Raw genomic sequence first — 27,998 nt, 5'->3', positions numbered from 1 at the left:
TACCTTTCAATAAATTAGTAATTTCTTTAGAGAGTCTTGTTATCCATGTACTCCTGACAGACAGTATAACAATGTCCTGTACTCCAATCTGCTGAGTGAAATAAAGGAGCAGCAGCACATCAATTAGTCATCACTTTGTTCTCTCCTTCTGTATTCTTAAACAAATAATCTAGACTGACTGTTCCAGTCAACATGTTGGACTAACAGTGGTGCCCCCTTGGAGGAATACTCAGTTTTCTGGACTTCCAATAGCAATCTTTCCAACTACCAATGCCTTGATAGTATAGTTCAACTACATAATGCTTACTGCTATACTGTACCTTTAGGGCACATTGCTGAGTGGTGGTCCAGTGAGGTGGGTGGGCTGAATGCAATCCTTTTGCCTATTCCTCCCATGGTGTAGCTTTTTTTCTTCCAAGATCCTTTTCAGCACTTGGTCTCATGTGGCCATCTACAGTCCCCTGTGCCCACCATGGAGGAGTGCCCTTTGGCCTCCCTCATCCTCACTGTCCTTATTTTTCCTGTTCCTTTTGGATTAATTATGTTTTCACTCCTCCTGAAGAAGAGGTTTTCTTCACGAAAAATGTAGAGGATCCAGCATACATCCAAAGAGTAACTATATTTCATCAGAAAATACCAGTTTGGAATGTTAAGGAGTCTAGAAATGTTTTTGTATTTAATGTATTTTATTGGTATGGACATATGTCATTATTTTTTAACCATAGATAAATAAAACGTTATACTTTTATAAAACTCCATTGTAATCCATAGGTACCGAGATAAAAAGGAAGACAGAAGAGCGCCTCAAAGTGTAATATTTAAATTTACATAAACGGAGCAATCAGCCAAATAAAAACTCACATGGGGTACAGAAATAAAGGCTCATCTAAGGGTGACAATCCAGCAGTGGGGAGATCCATGCATCCAGTCCAGAAGGTTTAAAGCCACGGTGTAGCGTGTACTCACCAATGAGAATGGAGTATTTCCTGGTGAAAGCTGGGTGGACAGCAGAATGCAATGCAGCGCCGGTTTGATCTGTTATGAAGCAAAAGCTGCTGTTTTCTCTATGTCTTTTCCACTCAATCAGAGTAGAAAAGACATGGAGAAAGCAGCAGCTATTGCTTCATAACAGATCAAGCCGGCGCTGTGTTCTATTCTGCTGTCCACCCAGTTCTCACCAGGAATTACTCCATTCTCGCTGGCGAATACACACAACACCGCAGGTTTAAAGCTTCTGAACTGGATGAATCGAGCTCCCCGCTGCTGGATTGTCACCATTAGAGGAGCCTTTATTTCTGTACCCCATGTAAGTTTTTATTTGGCTGATTGCTCTATTTATGTACATTAAAATTCAGAGTCAGGTTCACTCCAGAGGAGAGCTGTGTCCTAGTGTAGATTGACTATCCTCAGCCTGTCTTACAAGTCGCCTTGATTTTAAATGGACATTGTAATGGACTTTAGGTACCTCTGACATAATATTTCTTTATATCTTTAGTGCTAGCATTTTATTTATGTTATAGGTACTGAGATAAAATCCTAAGCATGTGTGCACAGTTTTCATGTCTGCCAAAGCCTTAACACGGCATGTGTACCTGCAGAAGGCAGTACCTCTAAAGGCATGTATTGCCAAAATGTCTTTAAAACGTAATCCTGTGCTTTTTACTGGTTTACACAGCATCACAGTACTTTAGTCTGGTTAAGTGGTTGGAAAAATTCTGGATTTATGAGCTCCTATCCCTGTCTGTAATGCTGATAGATACTTATTATTTACAGACATATGCCAAATCTGCAGATATTTTGCTGCCTTAAAAATAATGCCCTTGAATTACCTACATGTCTCTTTGCAGTAATCAATATAGATGGAGCTTGCATATTAATAGAAAACAAAGGATATTTTTTGTGTTATTCAGTGGCCTTCCGAAAAAGACTGTATTTACCATAGGCTAATATAAAGTATAGAAAGAAAAGATTCAGTGGAAAGGTAATAACTATGGGGGATGAGCTGATGGAGAAAATAAAAGTACAATTGTTAGGTGGAAGTAGGAGAGGCTTCTCCAAAAATAAGGGTTTTTAGGCATCACCTAAAAGTGGTCAGAGTAAAAAAAAAAAAAAAAAGTGGTCACAGTAGGAGATAGTCAGAAAAATTGGGGTAGGGAGTTCCAAAGAATAGGGGGGGGGCTCAGGAGAGGTCCTGGAGGCAAGTATGGGAGGAGGTGACAAGGTGGCTAGAGAACAGGAGGTCTTGGAAGGTTCAAAGATAATGATTTGGGTGGTATTTTGAGACAAGCTTAGTGATGTAACTAGGGGCAGAGTTGTGGATGACTTTGTAAGTTGTTAACAGTATTTTAAACGTAATTTGTTGGGTGAGTGGAAGCCAGTGGAGGGATTGGCAGAGAGGGGCAGTAGACATTGAACAGTTGGTAAGGTGGATTAGTCTGGCACCAGCATTTTTGATGGACTGATGCAGAGATAGCCTATGTAAAGAAAACCCAATGAGGAGTGTGCTGCAGTAGTCGAGGCAAGAGATAACCAGGGAGTGAATTAGAAGCTTTGTGGTGTCATGGGTTAGGAAGGGGCATATTTTGGAAATGTTGCAGAGGTTGAAGACAATGATTGGATGTGGGACTGAAAGGAGAGTTCAGATTCCAGGATCATACCTAGCACCATGGCATGCATGGACGGGTTGATAATTGTGCTGTCAATCTTGAAAGAAAAGTGAGGGGAGAGGGCACATTGGGAAGGAAATATTATGAGATTGGTTTTGGATAGATTGAGTTTAAGGAAGTGATGTAACATCAGTTAATAAATGAGCGATGCATGAGGAAACTGATAGAGTGAGCTGAGGGGTGAAGGGAAAGATATGGGTGTCATCAGCATAGAAATGGTATTAAGGGTCTACATCACAGTGACGTGTGTACCCTGTTGTCAAGATGTGGCTCTGGTCCCAGGACCCGGCCCGCAATTTCCCCTATGAGGTCAGTGGAAAACGGGAGGGATTACCGGGAGGATGGGGGATTCAGAAGGGTAAAAAGAAGGCCGGTGGTGACCTAGTTTCTGCATTCACTTATGATATCCATCCGGGGGCAGATGAACAGATGCAAGCAGCTAAATCAGCACTAAAAATAATCAAGACACTGCAACACCCAAGTATTTTACAATATGTGGATGGATTAGAGACTGATAAATGCTTGTACATAGTGACAGAACCAGTGACGACTCTGGGGACATATGTAAAATTCAGGAGTGACTCTGGCGGGATCAGTAAATTCGAGATTTCCTAGGGTTTACACCAAATTGTGAAAGCGCTCAGTTTCCTGGTCAATGACGGTAACCTCATTCACAATAATGTCTATATGTCATCAGTGTTTGTGGATCAGGCAGGGGAGTGGAAATTGGGGGGGCTGAATTATATGTACCTAGCAGGTAGTGAGTAAAGTGCACCCAAAAAAGGACCCGAGCTGAAGTACAATCCCCCTGAAAAGTCAGACTGCTCAAAAACTTCTAGAGAGAAGTGGTCAGCTGACATGTGGTGCCTTGGTTGTTTAATATGGGAGGTCTTTAATGGCCCTCTCCCTCGCCCAACTTCTCTGCATTCACTTGGAAAGATCCCTAAATTACTGGTGCCTCATTATTGTGAACTTGTTTGTGCTAACCCTAAAATCAGCCCCGACCCAGCATGATTCCTTCAGAACTGTCGAGCCCCTGGTAGGTTCATCTGCAACAGCTTTGTGGAAACCAGTCTGTTTCTGGAAGAGATACAGATTAAAGACTCGGCTGAACGAAATACATTTTTGAGCAGCTGAGTGAAAACCATCAAATTGAATTTGGCAGTGCCGGTGCTGTTATCCTAACGCCTTTATTTCAGATTGAAAAATTTTTGAATGTAGATGAATATCAACAAAAGATCACTCCCCTCATTGTTAAAATGTTCACCTCCATGGATAGAGCCATGAGGATACAACTCCTGCAGCAGATGGAGAATTTCATTCAGTACTTAAATGAACCAACAGTCAATGCACAGATTTTCCCCCATGTGGTCCTTGGCTTTATGGATAGTAATCCTGCAAATAGGGAACAGACAGTGAAGTCCATGTTACTTCTGGCTCCCAAATTAAATGAAAACAATTTAAATGTGGATTTGATGAAGCATTTTGCTCAGCTTCAGGTACGGGATGATCAGAGGCCAATCTGGTGCAACACAACTGTGTGTTTAGGCAAGATTGCTTCCTACCTCAATCCTACTACACGGCAGAGGATCCTGATATCGGCATTTCGTAGAGCTACATCCCTTTTCCCCATCCCGTGCTGCTGGCGCTCTTGGTTTTGCTACTACACACAAATTTTACTCAATAAATGACTGTGCTGGAAAGATCCTACCAGGGCTTTGTGGTGTCACAATGGATCTGGAAAAGAGTGTCAGAGATCAGGCCTTCAAAGCTTTTTGGATAAACTGAAGTCTTTGCCAGAGGATCCAGCACAGATAGCAGAGCTTGAAATAGATGTACATGCAGCATCAACGAGCCCAGGTTTTGTAGGCAGCTGGGCTGGCTGGGCTGTCACAGGAGTTTCCTCCTTGACCTCCAAATTTATCCAGACCAGTGCAGCAGGAGGACAGGATGGGGTTTCTGCACAGGCAGCAGCACCAGGGCCATCCATATCCCCAGCTACAGCACCAGCAGAAGAAATGAAGCCAGATGCCGTTTCTGCATCAGTGCCTCCTGCTGCCTTGTCCTCAGCTTCTTATTATGAGCCTGAAGAAGAGGACAATGAGGTTGTTGATAACACTTTTACCAATGGGTTGATGAAGACTGGGGAACCCTTGAGGCTACGCATTCTTCTTCCAAATAGAAACAAAATACTGCGGGTGACCAGAGGCTTACAGGTACCAGAATGTCTGCAGCTGATGAAAGCTGGGTGTGGGAAGATTCTTTTCAGCCTGTCCACAATCCTAAAAGCTAAGACCTGCCACTGAATACAACTGGGATAGTGAAGGTGGTGAGAAAGAAGTGGATTTCTTCTCAGTGACTTTTCTGAAAACCAACCAGAAAAAAGATGAAAGTCTCAATTCAGATGCTATGGGCTACTGGGGAGGAGATGACAACTGGGAATCTGTGGAAGCAGATACAGGCCTGAGCAAAGCTGAAATGGCAAGAAAGAAAAGAGAAGAACGGCATCAAGAGATGGAAGCTAAATGAGCAGAGAGGAGAGTGGCCAAGGGATCCCTAAAACTAGGCGTACGGAAGCTTGATTAGGAAGAGAAGAGGGACAGCAGCCAATATTAGGAGATGATGGATGGACATAGAAAGTGGAAGCTGTGAAATTTCCTGGAAATATGTGGACATGATCAGAGATTTCATAATATTTATGGTGTATAATCTTATTTTACATAAAATGCTGTATATTCACAGCAAGAAGGAAATTACACTTTCCAAGTCAGAATTTATTTACTGTTTCTTTTTTCCTCATACATAATATAATAAACTCCTTAAAAAAAATGGTATTAGGGCTTGGGAATCAGACCTTGGCAGAGAATTCCCTCTCCACCATTGGGCCTTGGCCATGAAATGGGCATATGCCTCCTCTCACTGTGTTAACCATTGGGAAACATTCCAGAAACTCCTGACCAGATGGTATCGGACTCCCTCGTTGCTGTCGCGCTTCTACCCCACGGTCTCTCCACTATGCTGGCGAGATTGCGGGGCTACGGGCACCATCCTACACACATTTTGGTCTTGCAAATCTCTCACGAGTTTCTGGAAGAAGATATTTTCCATACTAGCTAGTATCACGAAGATCACAGTTAGCCCAAACCCTGCCCTTGCCCTCTTACTCCTAGGAATTGATATCTATCCCCTGCCTTACAGAACGCTAGTCTCTCACATTTTGCTCGCCTCCTCTTTAGCGATAGCCCGTCATTGGCGCGACCCCTCGCCTCCTAACCCCTCAGAGGTGGTCTTACAGGTCCAACTGAACTACCAATATGAACGCCTACTGGCGTTACGCTCGTCCTCTTATCCCGCCTTTGAGTCCAATTGGGACCTGTGGGGACAGTGGCATGGGGGAAGTTCCCCTCCTGCTGCTGCCAACAGGGACCTCTCCCTACATGTCACAAAAGCCTCAGCATCCTCCTTTTCCCCCTATACCAGAGCCTGATCTGTTTATCTCCTCTAAATACACTGTTGATATGACGACCTTGCCGTAGCGGTACCCCTTTGAAATTCTTATCTGTTGATTGCCTAACTTACCCTGTTGCACATGCTAGGTTATCTTTATGCTTGACCGTCTCTCTTGTTCTTGTACCATCTGCGATGTTGCAGCCGCACTGTTAAGTATTATATCCCTATGGTTCTCAACGCGGCTGCGACCGCGCCTTCATTGTTTGTTTTCTCTTATGTTATGTTTAAAATTCAATAAAAACCATTTGAAATAAAAAAAAATGGTATTGAAAGGGGCTTGGTTCAACTCCCATCTTCCATAACTACATAATACAAAGAATATAGCCACACTCAATATTTCAAGATGTCCAGTAAAAATCTTAATTGTACTTGAAAATACATGGCCTCACCAGGACCTCAGACTTGTCAGGAGGTGTTTAAGACCTCTGCAGAACACTGCTTTCCTGCAGAAAGCAAAGGCCCTTGCCCCCTGTGTCAGGAAGGATAAATGCACATTAATATTTTACATACTTTATAAGGTTGAAAAAAAAAGACACAGGTCCATCCAGACTTACATTTGTTGGGATTATGTCATTCGGCTCTGGCCAGTCAAGATGGCCCAAAATAAGGTTTAGTGAAGATGTTTTCACTGGGAGGGAGCTTGCAGACATCCCATCTCTGGAGCGCAATAAGTGTTGGAGGCTTTAGTTTCACTGTAACACCCATACACACATACAAGGAGCCAGGGACATGTTTTGTATTGGCACAGTATGAGAAATTCATAAATCAAACCTTCAAGATGTGATCTTTAAAAATATGATTTTAAATGTATCACTGCACTTGCTCTGCACTTCTTTGCCATGCCAATGTTGGCAGTATTTGGTTTTATATCACACTGTAGTAAAAATAAAATTATCTGTATGAATGGTACAATAGCCTACATGTGGCTACAGCCTTGCATGTTTTGATATAGTGTAACAATAGGCCCTTTGCATGGGCAAGTTTAACCACTTAAGGACTGCCCCACGTACATTTACTGCGGCAGGGTGGCCTTTAAGCATAAAATCACTTACTTGTACGTGACCGTTGTCATCGGCTCCAGGGGGTGCGCGCGTGCCCCCAGAGCCATGCTCCTGCTATGATTGGACACAGCGGGAGCCAATCAGCGAGTCCAGTGGCGGCAATGGCCACTGGCCACCCGTGATCATTCGGAGGAATGACAGAACGGCAGTCTGCTTATGTAAACAAGGACAGAAATTTTGTTTGGGTACAGTCTACAACTGCGCAATTATCAGTTAAAGCAACGCAGTGCCATATGACGAAAAAATGGCCTGGTCATTAAGGTGGTAAAACCTTCCGGGGCTGAAGTGGTTAAAGTGGTATTAAACCAAAAAGCAAACTTTTTTATTGCAGTTTACCAATGCTTAGATGTGACGGAGGCATTGTGCTTCTTTTTTTAGGCTTTCCTTCCCCTTTTTTCACCTAATGATATGGCAAATCTGTTGTTTTTTTAACAGAACAAGCTCTCCTGTAGCAGTAAGAGGGTTGAGACAAACTGTTTATATTTGGCAGCAGTGCTTACAAAGATCAACTCTTATTTACTAAAACCATTATCCCAAAACTGTTGCTATAACTGCTTGTGTAAATGAGTGTGAGTTTGGGTTTGGCGTCAATTTGTCAGTGTGTCAAAATCTGCTAGTACATCTAACACTCCCCTCCCCCCAGACTGACAATGCTGCTGTCCAAAGGTGCCCCTGCACTCCCTTATCCAGAGTGGGGGAATTCTAATACAGGAGGTGTGTTACTGGCCAGATAACCAGGAGAAAACAGAGAGACAAAAGCCTAAAAAAAAAATGCAACCACTACATCTAAGAAATGGTAAGCTTCAAAACATTACATTCTATACATGTTTTGGGGTTTTTATCATTCTTTAGGCAGAATGAGATTATGGAGAAATTGTTAAAGTGACTAAACACGCACTGTTTGATTTACATGATTTACATTATATATTCTCTTTATGTATATGGATGCTGGCATTGTATTTATTTTAAATGAAAAATAAAAGTACCTTTTTTTTTATAATCGATATACAGTTGTCAGGTGACCCAGCTCCTTCCCAGCCCATCACTAGAGAAAGACCTGTCTGTGTGCTAGAGAAGGGATCATACTGCAGAAAGACATATCTGTGTACTGGATGTGGGATCTCAGTCTGTGTGCTGAAGGAGGTTTCCCACAGAAAAAAGACCAGTCTGTGTGCTGGAGGTGTGATCCCAATATAGAAAGACCAGTCTGTGTGCTGGAGGTGGAATTTTACTGGGGAAAAACCAGTCTGTGTGCTGGACGTGGGATCCCAATAAAGAAAGACCAGTCTGTGTGCTGGAGGTGGAATTTTACTGGGGAAAAACCAGTCTGTGTGCTGGAGGTGGGATCCAAATAAAGAAAGACCAGTGTGTGCTGGAGGTGGGACCCCAATATAGAAAGACCAGTCTGTGTGCTGGAGGTGGAATCTTACTGGGGAAATACCAGTCTGTGTGCTGGAGGTGGGATCTCACTGGAAAAAAGATCAGTCTGTGCTGGAGGAGGGATCTCACTGGAGAAAGACCAGCCTGTGTGCTGGAGGAGGGATTTAACTGGAGAAAGACCAGTCTGTGTTCTGGAGGTGGGATCTCACTGGAAAAAGACCAGTCTGTGTGCTGGAGGTGGGATCGCACTGGAGACAGACCAGTATGTATGCTAGAGGTGGGATATTTCTGGGGAAAGACCAGTCTGTGTGCTGGAGGTGGTATCTCACTGGAGAAATACCAAACTGTGTACTTAAGGTGTGATGTCTCTGGGAATTGAATATGGATAAGCTGGTTTGGACTGTGTCAAAGTGAAAAATATATATATAGTTCATGATAGGATGAGGTATAGTATGCCTCTTCTGCTATAAAAAATAAATAAGAAAAACGTCCTCTCTGCAACCTTTTTTTCTGGGGAAAAGTTCCACTGTAAGTCTGAAAATGCTGATCGATGTGTCATATCAAAGCTGATGGTTCCGGACTGAATCGACCTTAGCAGAATGAATCACCTGCCATTTGCAAATGCCTGCTCATTGGAATTCCACTTTACTGAAACACCTGCTTAAATGGATTGCCAGTTTGGACTAAAACTATACTTTGCATCTTTCAGGCCTAGAGTTTTCAAGGCACGAAGGGTTCCCAAGTGCATTTTTTTATGTCATGCCCCTTAGCTGAAATCAGATTCCTGAAAGACAAATTCGAATTCATTGATATTGGTTACTGAGATTTACCTTTATTAATAAGCCTGGGTTGCAAGTCAAGTTGAAAACTCTATATGCAAATAAAACAGACACACTGCGGGAGGGAATAAATCTGCACATTCATAATTTATCAGTTTTATATTTATTGTACGTAAAATGCCAAATACAAAGCAACTGTTTCATGTGTAAGCGTGCTAAAAAATCTGAAGCACATTTCACTGTTGTGTGATTTTTTTTAAAAGAGTTGAACCACTATCTTAAAATGTCACTGTTTAATGCTTTCAGATATGCAGACCTTGCTGAAGATGATTGGAGAAAGAGTGAGCAAGGAATTAGATGAAGAAGAAAGTCAATCCAAGTACAAGTTTAAAAGGTATGTATTATACATTCACAACACTGACGACTGAAAATACATTAAAGTATTGTAGAGGAGCCACAGCAAATTTTTTAACATGTTTTTTATCACACAAATTCTAATAAACAGTGGTGCAGGAACTTAGGGCAGAGAATTCACCACTAGGTTTCAAACTGCAACACCAAAGAGATAAAAAAAAACTTTTTGTTAAATTATGTATTAATTATCATGCAATATATACAGTGGGTACGGAAAGTATTCAGACCCCCTTAAATTTTTCACTCTTTGTTATATTGCAGCCATTTGCTAAAATCATTTAAGTTCATTCTTCTTCCTCATGAATGTACACATAGCACCCCATATTGACAGAAAAACACAGAATTGTTGACATTGTTGCAGATTTATTAAAAAAGAAAAACTGAAATATCACATGGTCCTAAGTATTCAGACCCTTTGCTCAGTATTTAGTAGAAGCCCCCTTTTTATCTAATACAGCCAGAAGTCTTTTTGGGAAAGATGCAACAAGTCTTTCACACCTGGATTTGGGGATCCTCTGCCATTCCTCCTTGCAGATCCTCTCCAGTTCTGTCAGGTTGGATGGTAAACGTTGGTGGACAGCCATTTTTAGGTCTCTCCAGAGATGCTCAATTGGGTTTAAGTCAGGGCTCTGGCTGGGCCATTCAAGAACAGTCACGGAGTTGTTGTGAAGCCACTCCTTCGTTATTTTAGCTGTGTGCTTAGGGTCATTGTCTTGTTGGAAGGTAAACCTTCAGCCCAGTCTGAGGTCCAGAGCACTCTGGAGAAGGTTTTTGTCCAGGATATCCCTGTACTTGGCCGCATTCATCTTTCCCTCGATTGCAACCAGTCGTCCTGTCCCTGCAGCTGAAAATCACCCCCACAGCATGATGCTACCACCACCATGCTTCACTGTTGGGACTGTATTGGACAGGTGATGAGCATTGCCTGGTTTTCTCCACACATACCGCTTCAGACCAGAGAATGAAGACCAGAGAATCTTATTTCTCACCATCTTGGAGTCCTTCAGGTGTTTTTTAGCAAACTCCATGCAGGCTTTCATGTGTCTTACACTGAGGAGAGGCTTCCGTCGGGCCACTCTGCCATAAAGCCCTGACTGGTGGAGGGCTGCAGTGATAGTTGACTTTCTACAACTTTCTCCCATCTCCTGACTGCATCTCTGAAACTCAGCCACAGTGATCTTTGGGTTCTTCTTTACCTCTCTCACCAAGGCTCTTCTCCCCCGATAGCTTAGTTTGGCCGGACGGCCAGCTCTAGGAAGGGTTCTGGTCATCCCAAACGTCTTCCATTTGAGGATTATGGAGGCCACTGTGCTCTTAGGAACCTTTAGTGCAGCAGAAATCTTTTTGTAACCTTGGCCAGATCTGTGCCTTGCCACAATTCTGTCTCTGAGCTCTTCAGGCAGTTCCTTTGTTCTCATGATTCTCATTTGCTCTGACATGCATTGTGATCTGGAAGGTCTTATATAGACAGGTGTGTGGCTTTCCTAATCAAGTCCAATCAGTATAATCAAACACAGCTGGACTCAAATGAAGGTGTAGAACCATCTCAAGGATGATCAGAAGAAATGGAAAGCACCTGAGTTAAATATATGAGTGTCACAGCAAAGGGTCTGAATACTTAGGACCATGTGATATTTCAGTTTTTCTTTTTTAATAAATCTGCAACAATGTCAACAATTCTGTGTTTTTCTGTCAGTATGGGGTGCTATGTGTACATTCATGAGGAAGAAGAATGCACTTAAATGATTTTAGCAAATGGCTGCAATATAACAAAGAGTGAAAAATTTAAGGGGGTCTGAATACTTTCCGTACCCACTGTAATGCATTGCAGTTCCATCCTCCAGTCCCTTTGTCACTATTCTGTCCTATAGTGAAATGGGGGCCTGGAGGAAGGAACCACAGCACACAAAGGTGAACACTCCTGGAAGTGGCAGATACAGAAGATTTTTCAGCCAGCACAACTCTTAAAGCCACACAGGCTGTCGGATGGGTAAATATTAACCATTTTCATTGTTTGCATGCCTTTGGTTATAGATTTAGAAATAGGGTTTAGACAGTGTTTCATTAAAGTGTATGTTACCCCCACATTTCATATTCCTGATTTGTGTGTGTGTAGCACTTTCTAGTGTGCTAGTGTAGAAGTACAGGCACATTTATTGGACTCATGGTAAGTGTGAGTCTGGAATCTGGGTCAGGATTTATTGAAGGTCAGGCTGGATGACTCACACAGGCAGGTCTCTGGTGCCTTACCCTGATTTTGGAACTTAGGAGAAACTTCTAGAAGTTAGTGGGCAGAGGCCAGAAGGGTTGATCTGCATACTTAGGGGAACTTGGCCAATTCTCAAGCAGTGGGCCAGGCAGGGTGTCTAAGCCAGCCCTTAAATATGGATGAGTCATGCCAGCAGGAGAGTCAAGTGGAAGATGAACTGCTGAGGAGACTGTCCGTGGCGTAGGAGGAGTCTCCTAGGTCCAGGGGAGACCCCTATTTCAGGCTGGGCTTGGGCTTGCTCTGGGGGATCCATTCAGCAGAGCGGTTTGACATGGAATCCTGCCTGAAAAGCATTGGGAGCAAGGAAGACATTGTAAGTACATCAGCACACCTAGGGGCATTAGAGGGGAGAGACTAACGTATGTAGCAAGCTTTCTAAAAGGACAGCACTGTGCCTAACCCTTTTATCACCTTGCCTAGGAGATCTTCAGAGCAGCCAGGAGGGCTGGTAGTGCCTGCAAGCAGTGTAGCTGGGGGCAGATCTACAAAAGGAGAGGATACACTCCTGTATGCAGTTTGTCTCACATTTTTGTGCTATTTCCAGGAGAGACAGAGAGCTCCTAATCTGTGATGGACTTTTGCTACTAAATCCACTAAGGACTGTGTATATATAGGAAGGAAGGCGGTCCAGGATCTTTTGTACAGAGGAAGGAAGTTGTCCCCTGTTGTTGTTCTTGATTCAAGTTAGGCATCCCAAAAATCCTTTCACTCAAGTTGTTTCCCCTAATAAAATATAAAAAACAAATCCAAGGGACTGACTTCTTGTGTCTGGATGCAAACGGAGAATGCATGTTGCTTGGCTGTGCAGGGGTAGGAAAGAGTTACCAGCAGTCCCTGCAGAGGTAGTGCTATATGTGTGTTATACCATGTACTTGTGTTCAAAAGCATCCTTTTCTTTTTGTATTGCTTCCTTTGTGTGAAATCCCTGATAATGCTGCCTGTCCCCTGCTTTCCTATTTCAAACTGACCATTCTAGGCATGAGAGCACATTCTTCCCAGTGTGGTCAGTTTTCTGACTGTGCTTGGAGCACAGCCTACCTCTCCTGCAATGGCCAAGACACGCTCCCCCCCCCCCCCCCCAGTGGGCAGCTCTTCACTGGGAAAGGTCAGTGTATTGCTCTTTCTCTGCCTCCTGCTGACATGCCCCCTGCTCCGCCCACATAAGCAAATGTCTTGTAGATCTCAGTGAACTGTGAGGGCACTGAATAATTCATTGACACTTCTTCCAGCTTTGTAACTGTCTGCCCGTATAGAGGTACGGACAGGAAAGCTGGAGACAGTGTTTGCAGGAGCCTGACATTGCAACTACAATCTACTGATCACAGATGTAATGCTCTGCAGGCTTATCAGAAAAAAATAATAAATGCACGTTCATTTTTTTTGTTGCAAAAATATGTGCATTTATTATTTTTTGTTAAAGGTAAACGTATCCTTTTAATGAGCAGCATGCTGAGCATGGCTAGGAAATTTTCAGGATTCGTTGTACCTGATTTTATTTTATTTTTATTTATTTTTTTAAAGCTATTTAAATACTGCATGATAAATGCATGCTTAGTAATATAAAATTTATTTTCATGGCCCAAATCACATATTCTAATATAGAAGCTGAAGAACATGTCTTACTTATAGTTACCTATTTTTCTATGCAAATTAGTGCGCCTAGGCTCATGTATCGCAAAGATGTATTTGTCAGTTTGAATTTTAAGTAAATCGTAATGTGTTCTAAAACCTTTTTTAACTTATCCTTTCTATACACTGAGCCTGTGGTCAGGGCTCTGTTTTGTTTGCTGGCACTAATTTCATCACAGCAGGCGCTGTTCACCTACAGTATTCACTGAGATATATGCATATTATTTTGTTCTTTCTGAAATGTTTACTTTTCATGTTTGTTAAGGCAGTGATTTAGGTCATGACATTTTAAATGTTTTTATGCCTTGAGGAGAGAGCTATATAATGTTATATGCATGCTTTTGTGTGTATTTAACCACTTCAATACAGGGCACTTTCACCCCCTTCCTGCCCAGGCCAACTTTTAGCTTTCAGTACTGTCACACTTTGAGTGACAATTGCGCGGCCATGCAATGCTGTTTGCAAATGACATTTTGAATCATTTTTTTTCACACAAATAGAGCTTTCTTTTGGTGATATTTAATCACCGCTGGGTTGTTTATTTTTTACAAAATAAAGAAAAAATACAGAAAATTTTGAAAACAAAATTTTTTTCTTAATTTCTGTCAGTAAATTTTGTAAATAAGTAATTTTTCTCCTTTACTGATGTGCACTGATGAGGTGGCACTGATAGGCTGCACTGATGAGGTGGCACGTATGGCCACTAACGAGGTGGCACTGATGAGGAGGCACTAATATGCCACACTGATGGGCACTGATAGGTGGCACTGATATGCGGCATAGGATGAGCACTGATATATGGCACTGATAGTCAGCACTGGTGGGCGGCACTGATGGTTACTAACAAGCAGTACTGATGGGCACTGATGAGCAGCACTGATCGGCAGCACTGATCGGCATTTACTGACATCACTAATGGGCGCTGATTAAGGTCACTGTGGGCACTGATTGGGGTCACTGATCGGTGTCACTGATGGGCATTGATTGGTGTCGCTGATGGTCATTGATTGGTGTCACCGATGGGCATTGGTTGGTGTCACTGATGGGCACTGTTTTTTACTGTAATGTACTCTACTGTAATCAGAGCATTGATGATCAGTGCCCTGATTACCTGTCCTGGACTTCCCTTTTGAGGAGAAGCCACTGATCGGCTCTCCTCGCCACACAATCTGACAGTGTGAGGCGAGGAGCGTTGATAAACGGCACTTCCTCATTTACATGTGAACGGCTGTGATTGGACACACCCAATCACATGGGTAAAGAGCCACGTCATTGACTCTTTACCAAGATCGGGGTCGCGCCGTGTCCTAGGAACACCATCATTAGACGTCATCCCAGAACGAGAGCCGCACCGCTCTGCTGTCATTTGACAGTGAGCGGGCGGCAAGTAGTTAAATACAGTATAATATTTTACAAGTTAATATTACAACCATGCTAAAACTGTTTTACTACTTCCTACACCTGATATGCCAAAGCTAATGATTATAAATGTCCTTAAAGCTGAAATGTAGGTTTTTTTAGTGCAGTTTTAGTCACATTACTTACCAGTAATAAAGATCCTGTAGAAATCTTCTGTGCAGGGATGCCCATCCTCTTCCTGTTCCTGAACTTCTGGCAATATACAGGGGTCAATAGCATCAGGCTCCAGGCTGTGCTGCCATGAAAAAGTTGTGCCAGGACCTGCACCAGTGGCGTATCATCATGTGTGCAAGTGTGTGTGGGGCACATGGGCCCTAAGGGAATCTAAGGGATACCAAATGCAGCTATCCTGCAAGGATGACCAGATTAGTGGGCTGCACCTTAAAGAAATCAGGAGCCAGGCTGAATAAGGTAAATTAAGTTTATTAATATAAATATCACTCTACTAACACCAACACCAGTAAACCAGAAATAGTGTTAAGTGACAAAATAAATGCGCAGCAACCCAAATGACAAGCTAACTATGTACAAATAGAGGGAGCAAACATGAGTAGGACAAGGTCAGAACTGAGACAGGAAACAAGGGGAGCAGAGCAGGGTACAGAGTCCTGGATGTAGGGAGCAGGGGAGCAGGGTGCTGAAAGCAGCTCGGAGGAACAAGGCGCAGGTTCAGGTACAGGAGCAGGAACAGGAACAAGGCGCAGCATCAGGATCAGGTAGGAATACAGCTCACAGTAGAAACACTGAAGCACTAAACTTCAGTTAAGAATGTGATTAAATACCTCCAAGCAGCCAGCTTGGAGACACCCATTGGTGGTCACTGGAACTGTGCCCTTCGACTCTGGTAACAACAGTGCAGGTGGCCCAGATACTGACACAAATCCTGACTGGGAAGGGGGGGGGGCACTGTGTCATGTCACACAATGCTTACATGAAGTACTCTATCCTGTTTATCAGCCATGCTTCATCCGCTGCTGCTTTGTCCTCCTATCACTGTTGGCCCTGGGGGATTCTGCCTGGGAGCTGGGGGCTGATACACTGTGATGTGCCAATCCTGTGACTCAATATCTCACACAAGTGAATCCTGTGAGTAAAATAGTAAAACACAGGATTGGCAGTGCCAAGCACAGTGTGCTACATAAATAGAATGGTGGAGGCTGGATCTGCTCTACCCCCCATCCTATTCCTGCTTCAATCCTGTTGGGAAGGAACCGAATGGGAGCCAAACAGAAGTAGGCAATTAAAAGAGAAGTCCAGCCTAAAACTAAAATCACTACATCTATAGACATCCACGACCTAACAGTAACCTATCTAACCCTGTAAAGAATAAATCAGTATACATACCTTTTTTAAGCCGATTCGGCCTGGTCTCTAGTGGCAGAGGTTTTTTCACAGAGGACAGAGCCCACAACGGCTGAGAAATGAATGGGAAGTGAGGTCACCCACAGAGTTACTATGGGGCTTCCGTTGTCAGCTGCCTCCTCTTCACCCGCCTCCACAGGGAAGCTGCGGCTCACAGATCAGCGTGGGATCGAGTCGGATCGGCTTCAGAAAAGGTATGTATACTAATTTCTTCTTTACAGGGTTAGATAGGTTAGTGTTAGATCGTGGATGTCTATAGACGTAGCGATTTAGCAATGTTCCTTACTGTGCTGCTTTTTCTGACCATCTTATGGTTCTCAGCTCTATGTCTCTTTTTTTCTATTTCTCCTGGCTTCTCTTTTTTTTTTTTTTTTTGCTACTCGCCAGTCCCTAGGAGGACCCTTTAATTCACTTTACCTGTTTGACCAAATTCACCTTGTTAAATGTGATGGGTCGTAATATCCCTGAAAAGCATTCCAAACTTCTGTCTGGATTGAAGAAATTGAAAACGTACTGTAAATAGCATTCCTCCAAGAAACCCATCTCAAACATGACATTCCTAGACTATTCAGTCAAGATTTTCTGATTGCTTAATATAGTTCTTCACTACTTTCTAAATCTAAGGAGGGCAAGGAGTGCAACCCATTAGGTGACTGATATAGTCAGGTGTGCAGCATTATGACTGTGCGACACCCAAGCAGCAGGCAAGTGATAATGCAATCAGAGTTTATAAGAGACAGCAGTCTGCACTTGTCCAAGATGGCTGCCAACAAAAGGGCAGGGTAAGACCTTAACAGAGAGGAATTAAATAGCCTACTATTCTGGAAAACTAATAGCTAGCTTGGGCCCAATGGCCACTGTATGAATTTTTTAATAAACCAAGCACACTGATTTCTAGAGCATTGCAGAACTCCATGCTAAATATATATATCTCACATACAATGTTCGGGGAAAGAATTTTCTACCTTTACATGTCATGGCTTGTGAAGTTTGTGAGTTTTTTCATAGGCTATGCAATATCCATTCATCCACTTACTCTCCTGAAAACCACAACACATTTGACCTTGTCCTAGCCTACATACAAGCCTGGCCAGAGACGAGATGGAATTCCCAATCACAGATGAGGAACTGGCTACTGCTATTGAAAAGTTGAAGCCCAGAAAGGCCTCAGGGCCTATTCTGTTTTACATTGTCCTAATATAAAACCTTCTTTGACCAACTATCTCCTTAGTTACTGTCTGTAGCTATACAATTTATAGCGTGACACTTCAAGTAAAGTAGCCCCAGTAGGTTAAAATACATTGAGCATTCTTGTAAAATGTTGTTAATGTAAGTACATTCTTGTAGGCCATTTCTGCTTAGTTGTAGTTTGTGTTAACAATTTAACAATTTGCGGGCTTGTATTCAGAAGCAATTGTTCAACATGAGGATGGCAGGGTGTCCTACGTTCATGAAACCAACTATAAATCCACAGCAAAAATAATGCATTGCATGTAATTTGTATTGGTATATAATTTGTCTTCATTTTTCAGTACAGTATAAATATAATTGCATCAATCCATGCCATTTTATTACAATATGGAAATTCATTTCATACTTTTCACACAGTGACATATCTTCAATTGAGAACAAAGAAACAGCGACTAAAGATGATCATCTTATTCCCAGAAGCATCACCCAGAGACCAAAAAGGTGAAGTTAAAGGTTAAATTAAGACAGTTTAAAAATTGTCACAAAATAATCGGTTAGGGAATTAATTTAACTATAAACACCATATGTACAGTTATTGTAAAAGCTAACCATAGCCATAAGGTCTATTTTCCTAGTAAAGTATTCTGTAAATTAACAGAGATTAAAAAATTATTCTAATTCAGGTCCAGGTGATCTGTTTAGACCTGAATAGCAAAAGATAAAATTACTTTTATGACAAGCTTACTGGCTGGTATTTTATTTCAGTTCATAAACGCACTGCTCATTCTCATTACTTTATGGACATTCTTCATAAATTATTCTATTAATAAGGAATTATATTGCAGAGTAAAGCTACAACTGCATAGAACACATGCTATAAAAAGTAAAGTCAGGCACCTTCTAAACCCTCTGCATTTTCCTTTTTTTATGTGATATGTCTTCATGACGTAAAAAAGGTCTGGCAGGCTCCACAATCTATGACATTAAGCTACTGTCACTCATTTCACTGGGCATTGGGAGCCACTTCTGTTGTTGCCTGCTGCCTAGACCTCTAATATTTACAGCACAAAATGCAGAAATATCACAGAAGTCAAGTAGTGAAAATACATACATTTTGCTGGTTTATTAAAGCAAAAGCTTGTGTACTATGTGTGACGAATACGGGTATCAGACCCCTGGCCTTCTCATTCACCTCGTGACCAAAGACCAAGCAATCTCACACCCTGCCGTCACTTGCGTAACAATGCCACTCTCAGCTGCACTCCGCACACAGATTGTCCAGCTTGCGGGACCACAATCTAGATGCCAGCAGACTGAGAGCGATTGTCACCGGGTTAATTAAACGATTAACCCTTTCACTGCCACCACCGCTACGTTTTGAGCTTAGCGGATGCTCCTGATTTCACAAATATCAATTAGGACTTTAGAATAACCGTCTGTAACACACACTGTCACCTGACAAGAATGTTTCAGATAGGTTAGCCTAAACAGTACAAATATCAATTATGACTTTAAAATAACTGTCTATAACACACAATAGCGCTCTCCAGGAGGCAGGGTCGTTTGGGTCAAGTTGCGTTTAAGAGCTTAGAGACAAAAGTTAACACTTTTCAAAATAAGGTTTAATTATAAGAAAGGTTTAAAATTGGTGCGAATAAAAATATTTACAGAAAAATGGGTTACAAAGAAATGGAGACACAATATACAGCAATTTAGAAAAAGGAGAATAAAAGAATGAAAATACTTGCATTAAAACAGTCCTGGGATTACCTTAAGTTTCAGAGTTGAACAGGTATGTTTGGTTCTCCTTGGGGCGGTGTTATGCCGTCGATCTTAGAATGAGAACTGACCTCTCTATCAGTTCCTGTCCTTTTCTCTGAGTTCAAAAGGGGTGGTGACGGGCAGCCCTGACCAATTATAATCAGAGTGGCAAAAAGGGCTGTCCTGTGGTTTATGACTCTTTCAAATGTACTTTGTGGACAGAGTCATACCACTCTTAATATCTCGACGTATGTAAGGGTTAGATTCTGGAACCTGATATTTTATAACTAAGCATGTCATTTGCTTTCAAACAATATCAAACATGAATATATTTTATCACAGAAGGGGTATCTTATCGATCGTTTCACTTTCCTGTACTACAGGATGACCATGTGCGGTCTCGTCACAATCAGCTTACCATGCGGCATTCAAATATCTACTTTTTGTTAATATGTTATGTTTGGCTAAAAAGATATGATTTGAGCACGGATTGTGAGATGTAAATTAACAGTTTGGCTTTGGGAATGTACAAAGCGATTTCACTGGACATCTAATCTGACCCCCTGCTGTCCGCGGAGACACAACTCCTGCTTGGTCACTCTGCTTGTGTATAGTAAAGGTGTGAAAAATGTCAGCTTAGCAGGAACCTGGCATATAGTGACCATTAAACTGCCAAAAGGCTGGAGGATGAAGCTGGTAAGAATGACCCATTTGGCTTTAACACTGTCAACTAAGCTTGTAACACAAGATGGATGCCTGTGACAGCGCCTGAACGAAATGGCGGCTTGACAAACCAGAGTGCCAACGCAAGATATCATTACACTATGCTCAAAACTTGGATTGTACCTCTTTCTCATTATATAAAGTGTCACATCATGTTTCTGTATCCTGCAAGGCTGGCCATACATGTTCAATTTTCTTGTACAATTTTCTGTTAGATTTACTAAAAACCATATAATATGAGGTCAAAAGTAACTAAATAACACGTTCAAATGTATCCTATTAGGCAGGCCTTTGTACTACAGAGTTAAAGGTAAATCTAAAGAAAAATGTACTGGAAATTGTAAGAAAATGGTATAATGTATGGCCAGCCTAAGTTGACAGCCATATCTGTTGGCCAGGAGGCACATGCTACCACTTAAAACTATGGTGGAACTCATTGTTTTGTCTTTATAGTTCCCCTGCTTCAGTGATTTCACCTACAAGCATCTTCATTAAGAAGAAAAGTAAGATGCCCTCAGAGATGAGAGAGCTGTTCTTTGAGGTTGCTGATGAAGCAGATATGTATCTACATGATAAAGTGAAGGCCATGGAGAGGCAAGTACAAACACACAAATACTAATGCAATGTAATATTATAGTGTACTTTAGGTGCAGTGTTACTGATGGCACAATCAGCAAATGATATGATATATATCGAGGAGCTAGTAGTTGTCTGGCTGCCACGCTGGGCTCTTACGGTACTTCAAATCTCATCTCCAGGAAGAAAAAAACCTGTTCCAGTAATGCCCCTGTACCTAAAAGCTCACATTTCTTACCTAAAACTCTAGTCACATGGCAGGCCAGGTCCCAGATCTTCTTCTTTCTGGCCTCTATTGTAGTAGACTCCAGTGTACAGTGCCCATTTCACTTCCTGGTGAAGTGAGCACTGCCCATTGATTGCCACAAGTGTTCATCACAGGGTCCTCACAGGGAACTGAAGTTTTCTAACTTGACATCATGATAAGCGGTGGACACAAAACTGGTTGGCTAAGCAATGGTGAGAGATGAAAGAAAGTTTCAATCACTGGTCACTGCTATTGAAAGAGAAATTGTGAGGGTTCAGTTGAGATTGGATTCAGGTCAGTTTTTTCTTTTTTTTTGGGGGGGGGGGGGGTTGTTAGTAAGTGACTCGTCCAAAACAAGTATCCAGATTAGGAGTTTTTTCTTTATTGTGTCTTTACTCATTTGCATGCTTGTTCTGTGTCAGTGACTCACAAAGTGAACATCAGTGGTCAGCATTACATCCAGACAATTAGTATTCTGGGGGCTTTTAATATCCATTAATTGCCAAGCTTCTCTCTGCTTTAGGAATCAAGCATGTGTCATAAAATGTACTTTTTATATAGTTGCACTAAAAATGCATGTCTTTATGAAGAGAGCACAACCACAAACTTTATATTTTATGCCACCCAAATCCATAAGTCCTTAATTTGCATATTCAATGGTAAATGCTTTTTTTGCCTGAGTGCCTTTTTTTTTTTTTTTTTGTGAACCTAAACGATCTTAGCCAATTTAAGAAATATAGTTGGTGTCACTAAACCAAATATAGATACATGTGTGATTTAAAATCTGCCAGAACCCTGGCCTACTATAATTTTAAGTGTGTAATATTTTCTGTATGCTGTTTAACAATATAATATTGGCTTTTGTAAGCTTGTTGACTCTCTAAAGTGTGTCATTCAGTTGTTTAGCTTATCGGACTGATTCTCAAAAATCAATACAAATTTAATGATTAAAAAAAAAATCTGCCATAATTGCATTACTTTATCAACTTACCATAGCACATACAGGGATGAGTTTGGTAGTATTAAGTTCTAACATCACCTTTTTTTTCTTTTTGTTTTTTTGAACAATCTATTTCTTTGTTAGGAGGCGTCAAGAATTCAACACCCAAAAGTATCACTCTTTGGCTACAATCAGCAATTTTCGGCAAGATCTGGAAAAAATGAGAAAAACATACTGCCAGGTTAAAGAAGAAAAAGATTACACAGACATGAAAAACTGGTGTGTAGCATGCGTGCACTTGTAACATTAGTTCTTATATTAGATACTGTACAACCTATTACAGATATTAGCTTTTGCCTTATTAGAAATGTTCACCTTCTTACAGTGGGTACGGAAAGTATTCAGACCCCCTTAAATTTTTCACTCTTTGTTATATTGCAGCCATTTGCTAAAATCATTTAAGTGCATTCTTCTTCCTCATGAATGTACACATAGCACCCCATACTGACAGAAAAACACAGAATTGTTGACATTGTTGCAGATTTATTAAAAAAGAAAAACTGAAATATCACATGGTCCTAAGTATTCAGACCCTTTGCTGTGACACTCATATATTTAACTCAGGTGCTTTCCATTTCTTCTGATCATCCTTGAGATGGTTCTACACCTTCATTTGAGTCCAGCTGTGTTTGATTATACTGATTGGACTTGATTAGGAAAGCCACACACCTGTCTATATAAGACCTTCCAGATCACAATGCATGTCAGAGCAAATGAGAATCATGAGAACAAAGGAACTGCCTGAAGAGCTCAGAGACAGAATTGTGGCAAGGCACAGATCTGGCCAAGGTTACAAAAAGATTTCTGCTGCACTAAAGGTTCCTAAGAGCACAGTGGCCTCCATAATCCTCAAATGGAAGACGTTTGGGATGACCAGAACCCTTCCTAGAGCTGGCCGTCCGGCCAAACTGACCTATCGGGGGAGAAGAGCCTGGGTGAGAGAGGTAAAGAAGAACCCAAAGATCACTGTGGCTGAGTTTCAGAGATGCAGTCAGGAGATGGGAGAAAGTTGTAGAAAGTCAACTATCACTGCAGCCCTCCACCAGTCAGGGCTTTATGGCAGAGTGGCCCGACGGAAGCCTCTCCTCAGTGTAAGACACATGAAAGCCTGCATGGAGTTTGCTAAAAAACACCTGAAGGACTCCAAGATGGTGAGAAATAAGATTCTCTGGTCTTCATTCTCTGGTCTGAAGTGGTATGTGTGGAGAAAACCAGGCACTGCTCATCACCTGTCCAATACAGTCCCAACAGTGAAGCATGGTGGTGGTAGCATCATGCTGTGGGGGTGTTTTTCAGCTGCAGGGACAGGACGACTGGTTGCAATCGAGGGAAAGATGAATGCGGCCAAGTACAGGGATATCCTGGACAAAAACCTTCTCCAGAGTGCTCTGGACCTCAGACTGGGCTGAAGGTTTACCTTCCAACAAGACAATGACCCTAAGCACACAGCTAAAATAACAAAGGAGTGGCTTCACAACAACTCCGTGACTGTTCTTGAATGGCCCAGCCAGAGCCCTGACTTAAACCCAATTGAGCATCTCTGGAGAGACCTAAAAATGGCTGTCCACCAACGTTTACCATCCAACCTGACAGAACTGGAGAGGATCTGCAAGGAGGAATGGCAGAGGATCCCCAAATCCAGGTGTGAAAGACTTGTTGCATCTTTCCCAAAAAGACTTCTGGCTGTATTAGATCAACAGGGGGCTTCTACTAAATACTGAGCAAAGGGTCTGAATACTTAGGGCCATGTGATATTTCAGTTTTTCTTTTTTAATAAATCTGCAACAATGTCAACAATTCTGTGTTTTTCTGTCAATATGGGGTGCTATGTGTACATTCATGAGGAAGAAGAATGAACTTAAATGATTTTAGCAAATGGCTGCAATATAACAAAGAGTGAAAAATTTAAGGGGGTCTGAATACTTTCCGTACCCACTGTATACCTGGAATCATTCCACATTTGGATTATAATCAATTGTATTTGTCAATGACTGCAGGTTTGTAGTTTTACAGTCCAGGATTCCAGAAGACATGAAAAACAACCAGAAGATCCAAAAGATTTTAGAAAAGCTTGAAAAGTTGGAAGAGAAACAGTTTGTCAGAATACGTGCCAATTCCTTCCTGAAGGTGCTAGCTGGACTTCGTCATTGGGAACTGTGTTCTCCTGATATATGTGTGGCTATAGAGGTAAGCAGGCAATCACTCTGAAAATAATAAAAAGTGGCAACTTTGCAACAGTAAACTAGAACTAAAAAACAACTAAAAATATAAAGATTCTGTGTTGTATGCTAAAAGGGAAAAAGGCAGCTAACACATAAGCAGTTTACCCAACTTACATAAAATATAAAATAGTAAGTGTAGCGCATTAGGTATAATCATGCATATATAAATGTAAATAGTTCAATAATGGAAAAATGAAAGTCCGTGCATCCTGGTGTTCTTAATAGAAATCATCAGTGATATGACAACCGCTTCAAAGTGCAGATTATAGATGTTCAATCCTGTATCACCGCCACCAACAGAAGGATTGAACACTCACCAAACGATACCTCATTTCTCTTATCATTGTATTTTCCATAGGCACATATGAAGAACTAGTTTTATCCAGTGATCCTAGAAGTTTAGCTAAAAATCCAAGCAAAGTTTAGCAGGTGGTGGATAGGTGTCAAACCCTATCACACAGTCTTTCTGGCCATGTACTATCTGTAAATAGCAAAGGGGTGTTTCTGCACTATAAAAATGATGTATCAAGTTATGATGAATAATATATAGAGAAGAAAGCAGCTAACACAAAATCAACAGACAGTGATCAATAATTCAATAGTAATAAAAAAGTGTAGCGCTAGAAGTAACATAATAGAATATAATACTGATGAAAAATCATCCATTAAACAATATAAAAAAATCCAAGAGAATTATGGTGAAATAAAGTCCCGACCAAGAGAAAAAAAATTTATAATGGTGCAAGTCCAAATAAATCCAAATGAGAATACTGTGAAAGACGCTCCTTCCCGTGACACCCAAGGAAAGTGTAGGATGGGGACACCTCGGTGCACAAGTATTGAAAGCAGCTTACCAGAACGCCGTGGCTACTCAAATGAATGAGAAAGCCTCGCCCAGCAAAGAGATGTTTTCACTAAATTCAATGGTTCCAAGGGGAAGTAGGTGACACCATGAGACCGATCAAATCCTCTTATTCACTCCATTATGGTCAAATCAGTGTGTGGAGGGAAATGAAACAAAGGACCATAGTGTAATCCCGTACAGCACATATAATCAATTTATTAAAATACTACTCACAATGTTGAAGACATACATAAGTATTGCAGCTGAAGATCCGACCGCGGCGTCCCGCGTGTATCCAATCAGCATAAAAAAACAGCAGAAGGCCGGCTCTGTAAGGGGCCGTGTGGACGTTACGTCTGGAGTCGCCAACGTTTCGTCATCAAAAGAGTCACGCCCAGACGACGTCTTTTGATGATTATTTAGGATATCATCCCCCCCAGAAGTGTCAAAAATGTCAGTTAGGTGTCCGATCTATCTGCCGCAATGACGCAGTCCCGCTAAAAATCGCTGATCTCCGCCATTACTAGTAAAAATAAAAAAATAATAAAAATGACATACATCTTTCCCTTAGTTTGTAGACGTGATAACTTTTGTGCAAACCAATCAATATACACCTATTGTGATTTTTTTTTTACCAAAAATATGTAGCAAAATACATATTGGCCTAAAATGATGAAAAATTTGATTTTTACTTTTTTTTTTTTTTATTGGGAATGTTTTATAGCAAAAAGTAGAAAATATTGTTTGTTTGTTTTTTTTCAAAGAATTGTCGCTTTTTTTGGTATATAGCGTAAAAAATAAAAATCGCAGAGGTGATCAAATACCACCAAAAGAAAGCCCTACTTGTGGGAAAAAAAGGACATCAATTTTATTTGGGTACAGTGTCGCACGACCACGTGATTGTCAGTTAAAATAACGCAGTGCCGTACCACAAAAAATGGCCTGGTCGTTAAGGGGGTAAAACCTTCCGGTCCAGACGTGGTTAAAGTGAAACAAAACACACGCTGTTTAAATTACATTGTCTCTTCAATTTCTGTATGTGGATGATAGCACTGTAATTATTAAAAAAAAAAAAAAACAACCTCTAAGTACCTTTTTTCTAATTAATATACAGCTGTCACATGACCCAGCTCTTTCCCAGCCTGTCTGCAGGGAAACATGAGCAGATGGAGATTCAAGTCCTCTGCTGCTGGTCACATGTTCAAAATAAAATTTATAAAAACAGCCTTTGAGTAAAAATAAAAAAAATTAATATAATGTTTTAAATTGTCATACAAATATATATTTGAAATTAAATCTTTATTATTTTGTGGAAATAACCATGGTGTGGGCAGATTTCTGCCATTTACAGGCTGTGTCACAACCCTCCAGCCTGTGTCTTAGAATAAGAGAGAGATGAATCAAGATGTAATATCCAACTCCCATTGTGTTTAGCTGGTTAGTGGACATGGAGGAGGAGGGAGGCAGTAGGCTGTCATTTACCACTATGTATATGTCCACATGTGTGACCCTATAGTCACATGGGCTGCTCAGATGGGATAAGGAGGAAATGCTTAGCATAGAAACTCACTAAAAACTGAGCATGTGCAGAGTTGCCACCACAGCTGCAAAATCCCTAGCTGCATTGGGGATATGAACAAAATCTGTAGATAGAGAGCAGCAGGATCAACCAGGTTTTTTGAAAAATACAGAAAACGAATCTCATAGTGACCGAGTTAGTATGAACAGCATGTATTACACCATTGATAGTTTTTTATGATGTGGGTTTAGTGACACTTTAATGTATTTTGGTTGTGTTCTGCACCACCAAAAATATATACAGAAAATATAACAAGAAATTTAACAATGAGCACTAAACGACTGGAATGGTATATACATTTATATGGTAAATGGTTTTTCTGCTAATTGTATGCCTTCCTCTGAGTGATATGGGATTTTATTTGCTAATGTATAGGCAGCTACAGCGGCCCATGTAGGGCCTGCACAAGTCTACAGGTCAACTACAAGATTGGATATGTGCTGTAGTCTGTGTTCCCATTCATTGCTAGCAAAATCATAACTTCACTGATAGATAAAGAAAAATGAATTCCAAATTACAATCAATTACTAAAAAAAATTAATTGATTAACCATTTTGAAAAAAATCACTGCAAGTTAAAAGCTACCATGCACAGCTGCACCTGATTTTCCACTCTCCATTTTTGGTAAATCAACCCCAGTATCACAACTGAAAAACATATAACAGAATGGGAATAGTTTAGACATCAAACTTGTTTCCTTTTAAGCATTATCTCAAGATCTGCCCCATGTGTGTAAATAGTATGCCCATCAGAAAACATTTAATATGTTTAGTTAAACCTCTGAGCCCCAACCCCCACTGCTACTGCTTTATCTGCCAAAGGATTTGTAATTCTGTTCATCCAATTGTGTGATTTACAAAAATGTTCCACAGTGCACAGCAACATAGGCAACACAAAAACATTTCTGCCTAAATTAAAATTCCAGGTATAATATTATTTTACAGCTTGGACCAATGTAAATATGCATATACCATACCTATGGTATCCCGCTAGTAGTAGCAGACACTGCTACACCAGTGATCTCCACTAGCTTCCAGGTCACATGCTGAGTGGCTGCCATGTTGCACTCTGAATACAGGAAGTCAGCCACTCGGCACAGATGCCATTTTCTGATTGGACGATGAGAAGAACCAGGGTGGTGACGTCACACTTTCCACCTGACTTATGAAGCACTAAATCTAAGCTCGGAAGCAGTAATACTAAATCAGAAAGTAGTAAAAGCAAAAATCCTAAACTTATACATATGTTTATTTATTTAGCTGTTTCCCTGGATTTCCACCTCTTTTATTTATTTTGGTAAACACCATGTGCATAATTTTCTTTGTTATTATATAAAGCCTTGGTAACTGGCCACAAATATAACAAA

General features: G+C 41.2%; 1 protein-coding gene and 1 pseudogene across 2 annotated transcripts in view; both read left to right on the top strand.

Annotated features, from left to right (window-relative positions):
• The window catches only part of CCDC60 (coiled-coil domain containing 60), a 344,461-nt gene that overhangs the window by 305,199 nt on the left and 11,264 nt on the right, over positions 1-27,998 (top strand). Inside the window, exons 9-13 of the mRNA XM_082267699.1 lie at positions 9,703-9,790; positions 18,098-18,181; positions 20,618-20,758; positions 22,072-22,206; positions 23,985-24,174. Of these exons, the coding sequence (XP_082123825.1) occupies positions 9,703-9,790; positions 18,098-18,181; positions 20,618-20,758; positions 22,072-22,206; positions 23,985-24,174 (638 nt within the window). The remainder of the gene's footprint in view (positions 1-9,702; positions 9,791-18,097; positions 18,182-20,617; positions 20,759-22,071; positions 22,207-23,984; positions 24,175-27,998) is intronic.
• Positions 2,908-5,252, top strand: LOC309563284 (N-terminal kinase-like protein; annotated as a pseudogene). Its single transcript has one exon. The product of its transcript is annotated as an N-terminal kinase-like protein (transcript).

Source organism: Pelophylax lessonae (assembly GCF_965119305.1).
Source record: "Pelophylax lessonae genome assembly, chromosome: 1".
NCBI classification, from domain to species: domain Eukaryota; kingdom Metazoa; phylum Chordata; class Amphibia; order Anura; family Ranidae; genus Pelophylax; species Pelophylax lessonae.
Note: the sequence above shows the minus strand (reverse complement) of the source record. Positions and strands in the feature narration are given on the sequence as shown.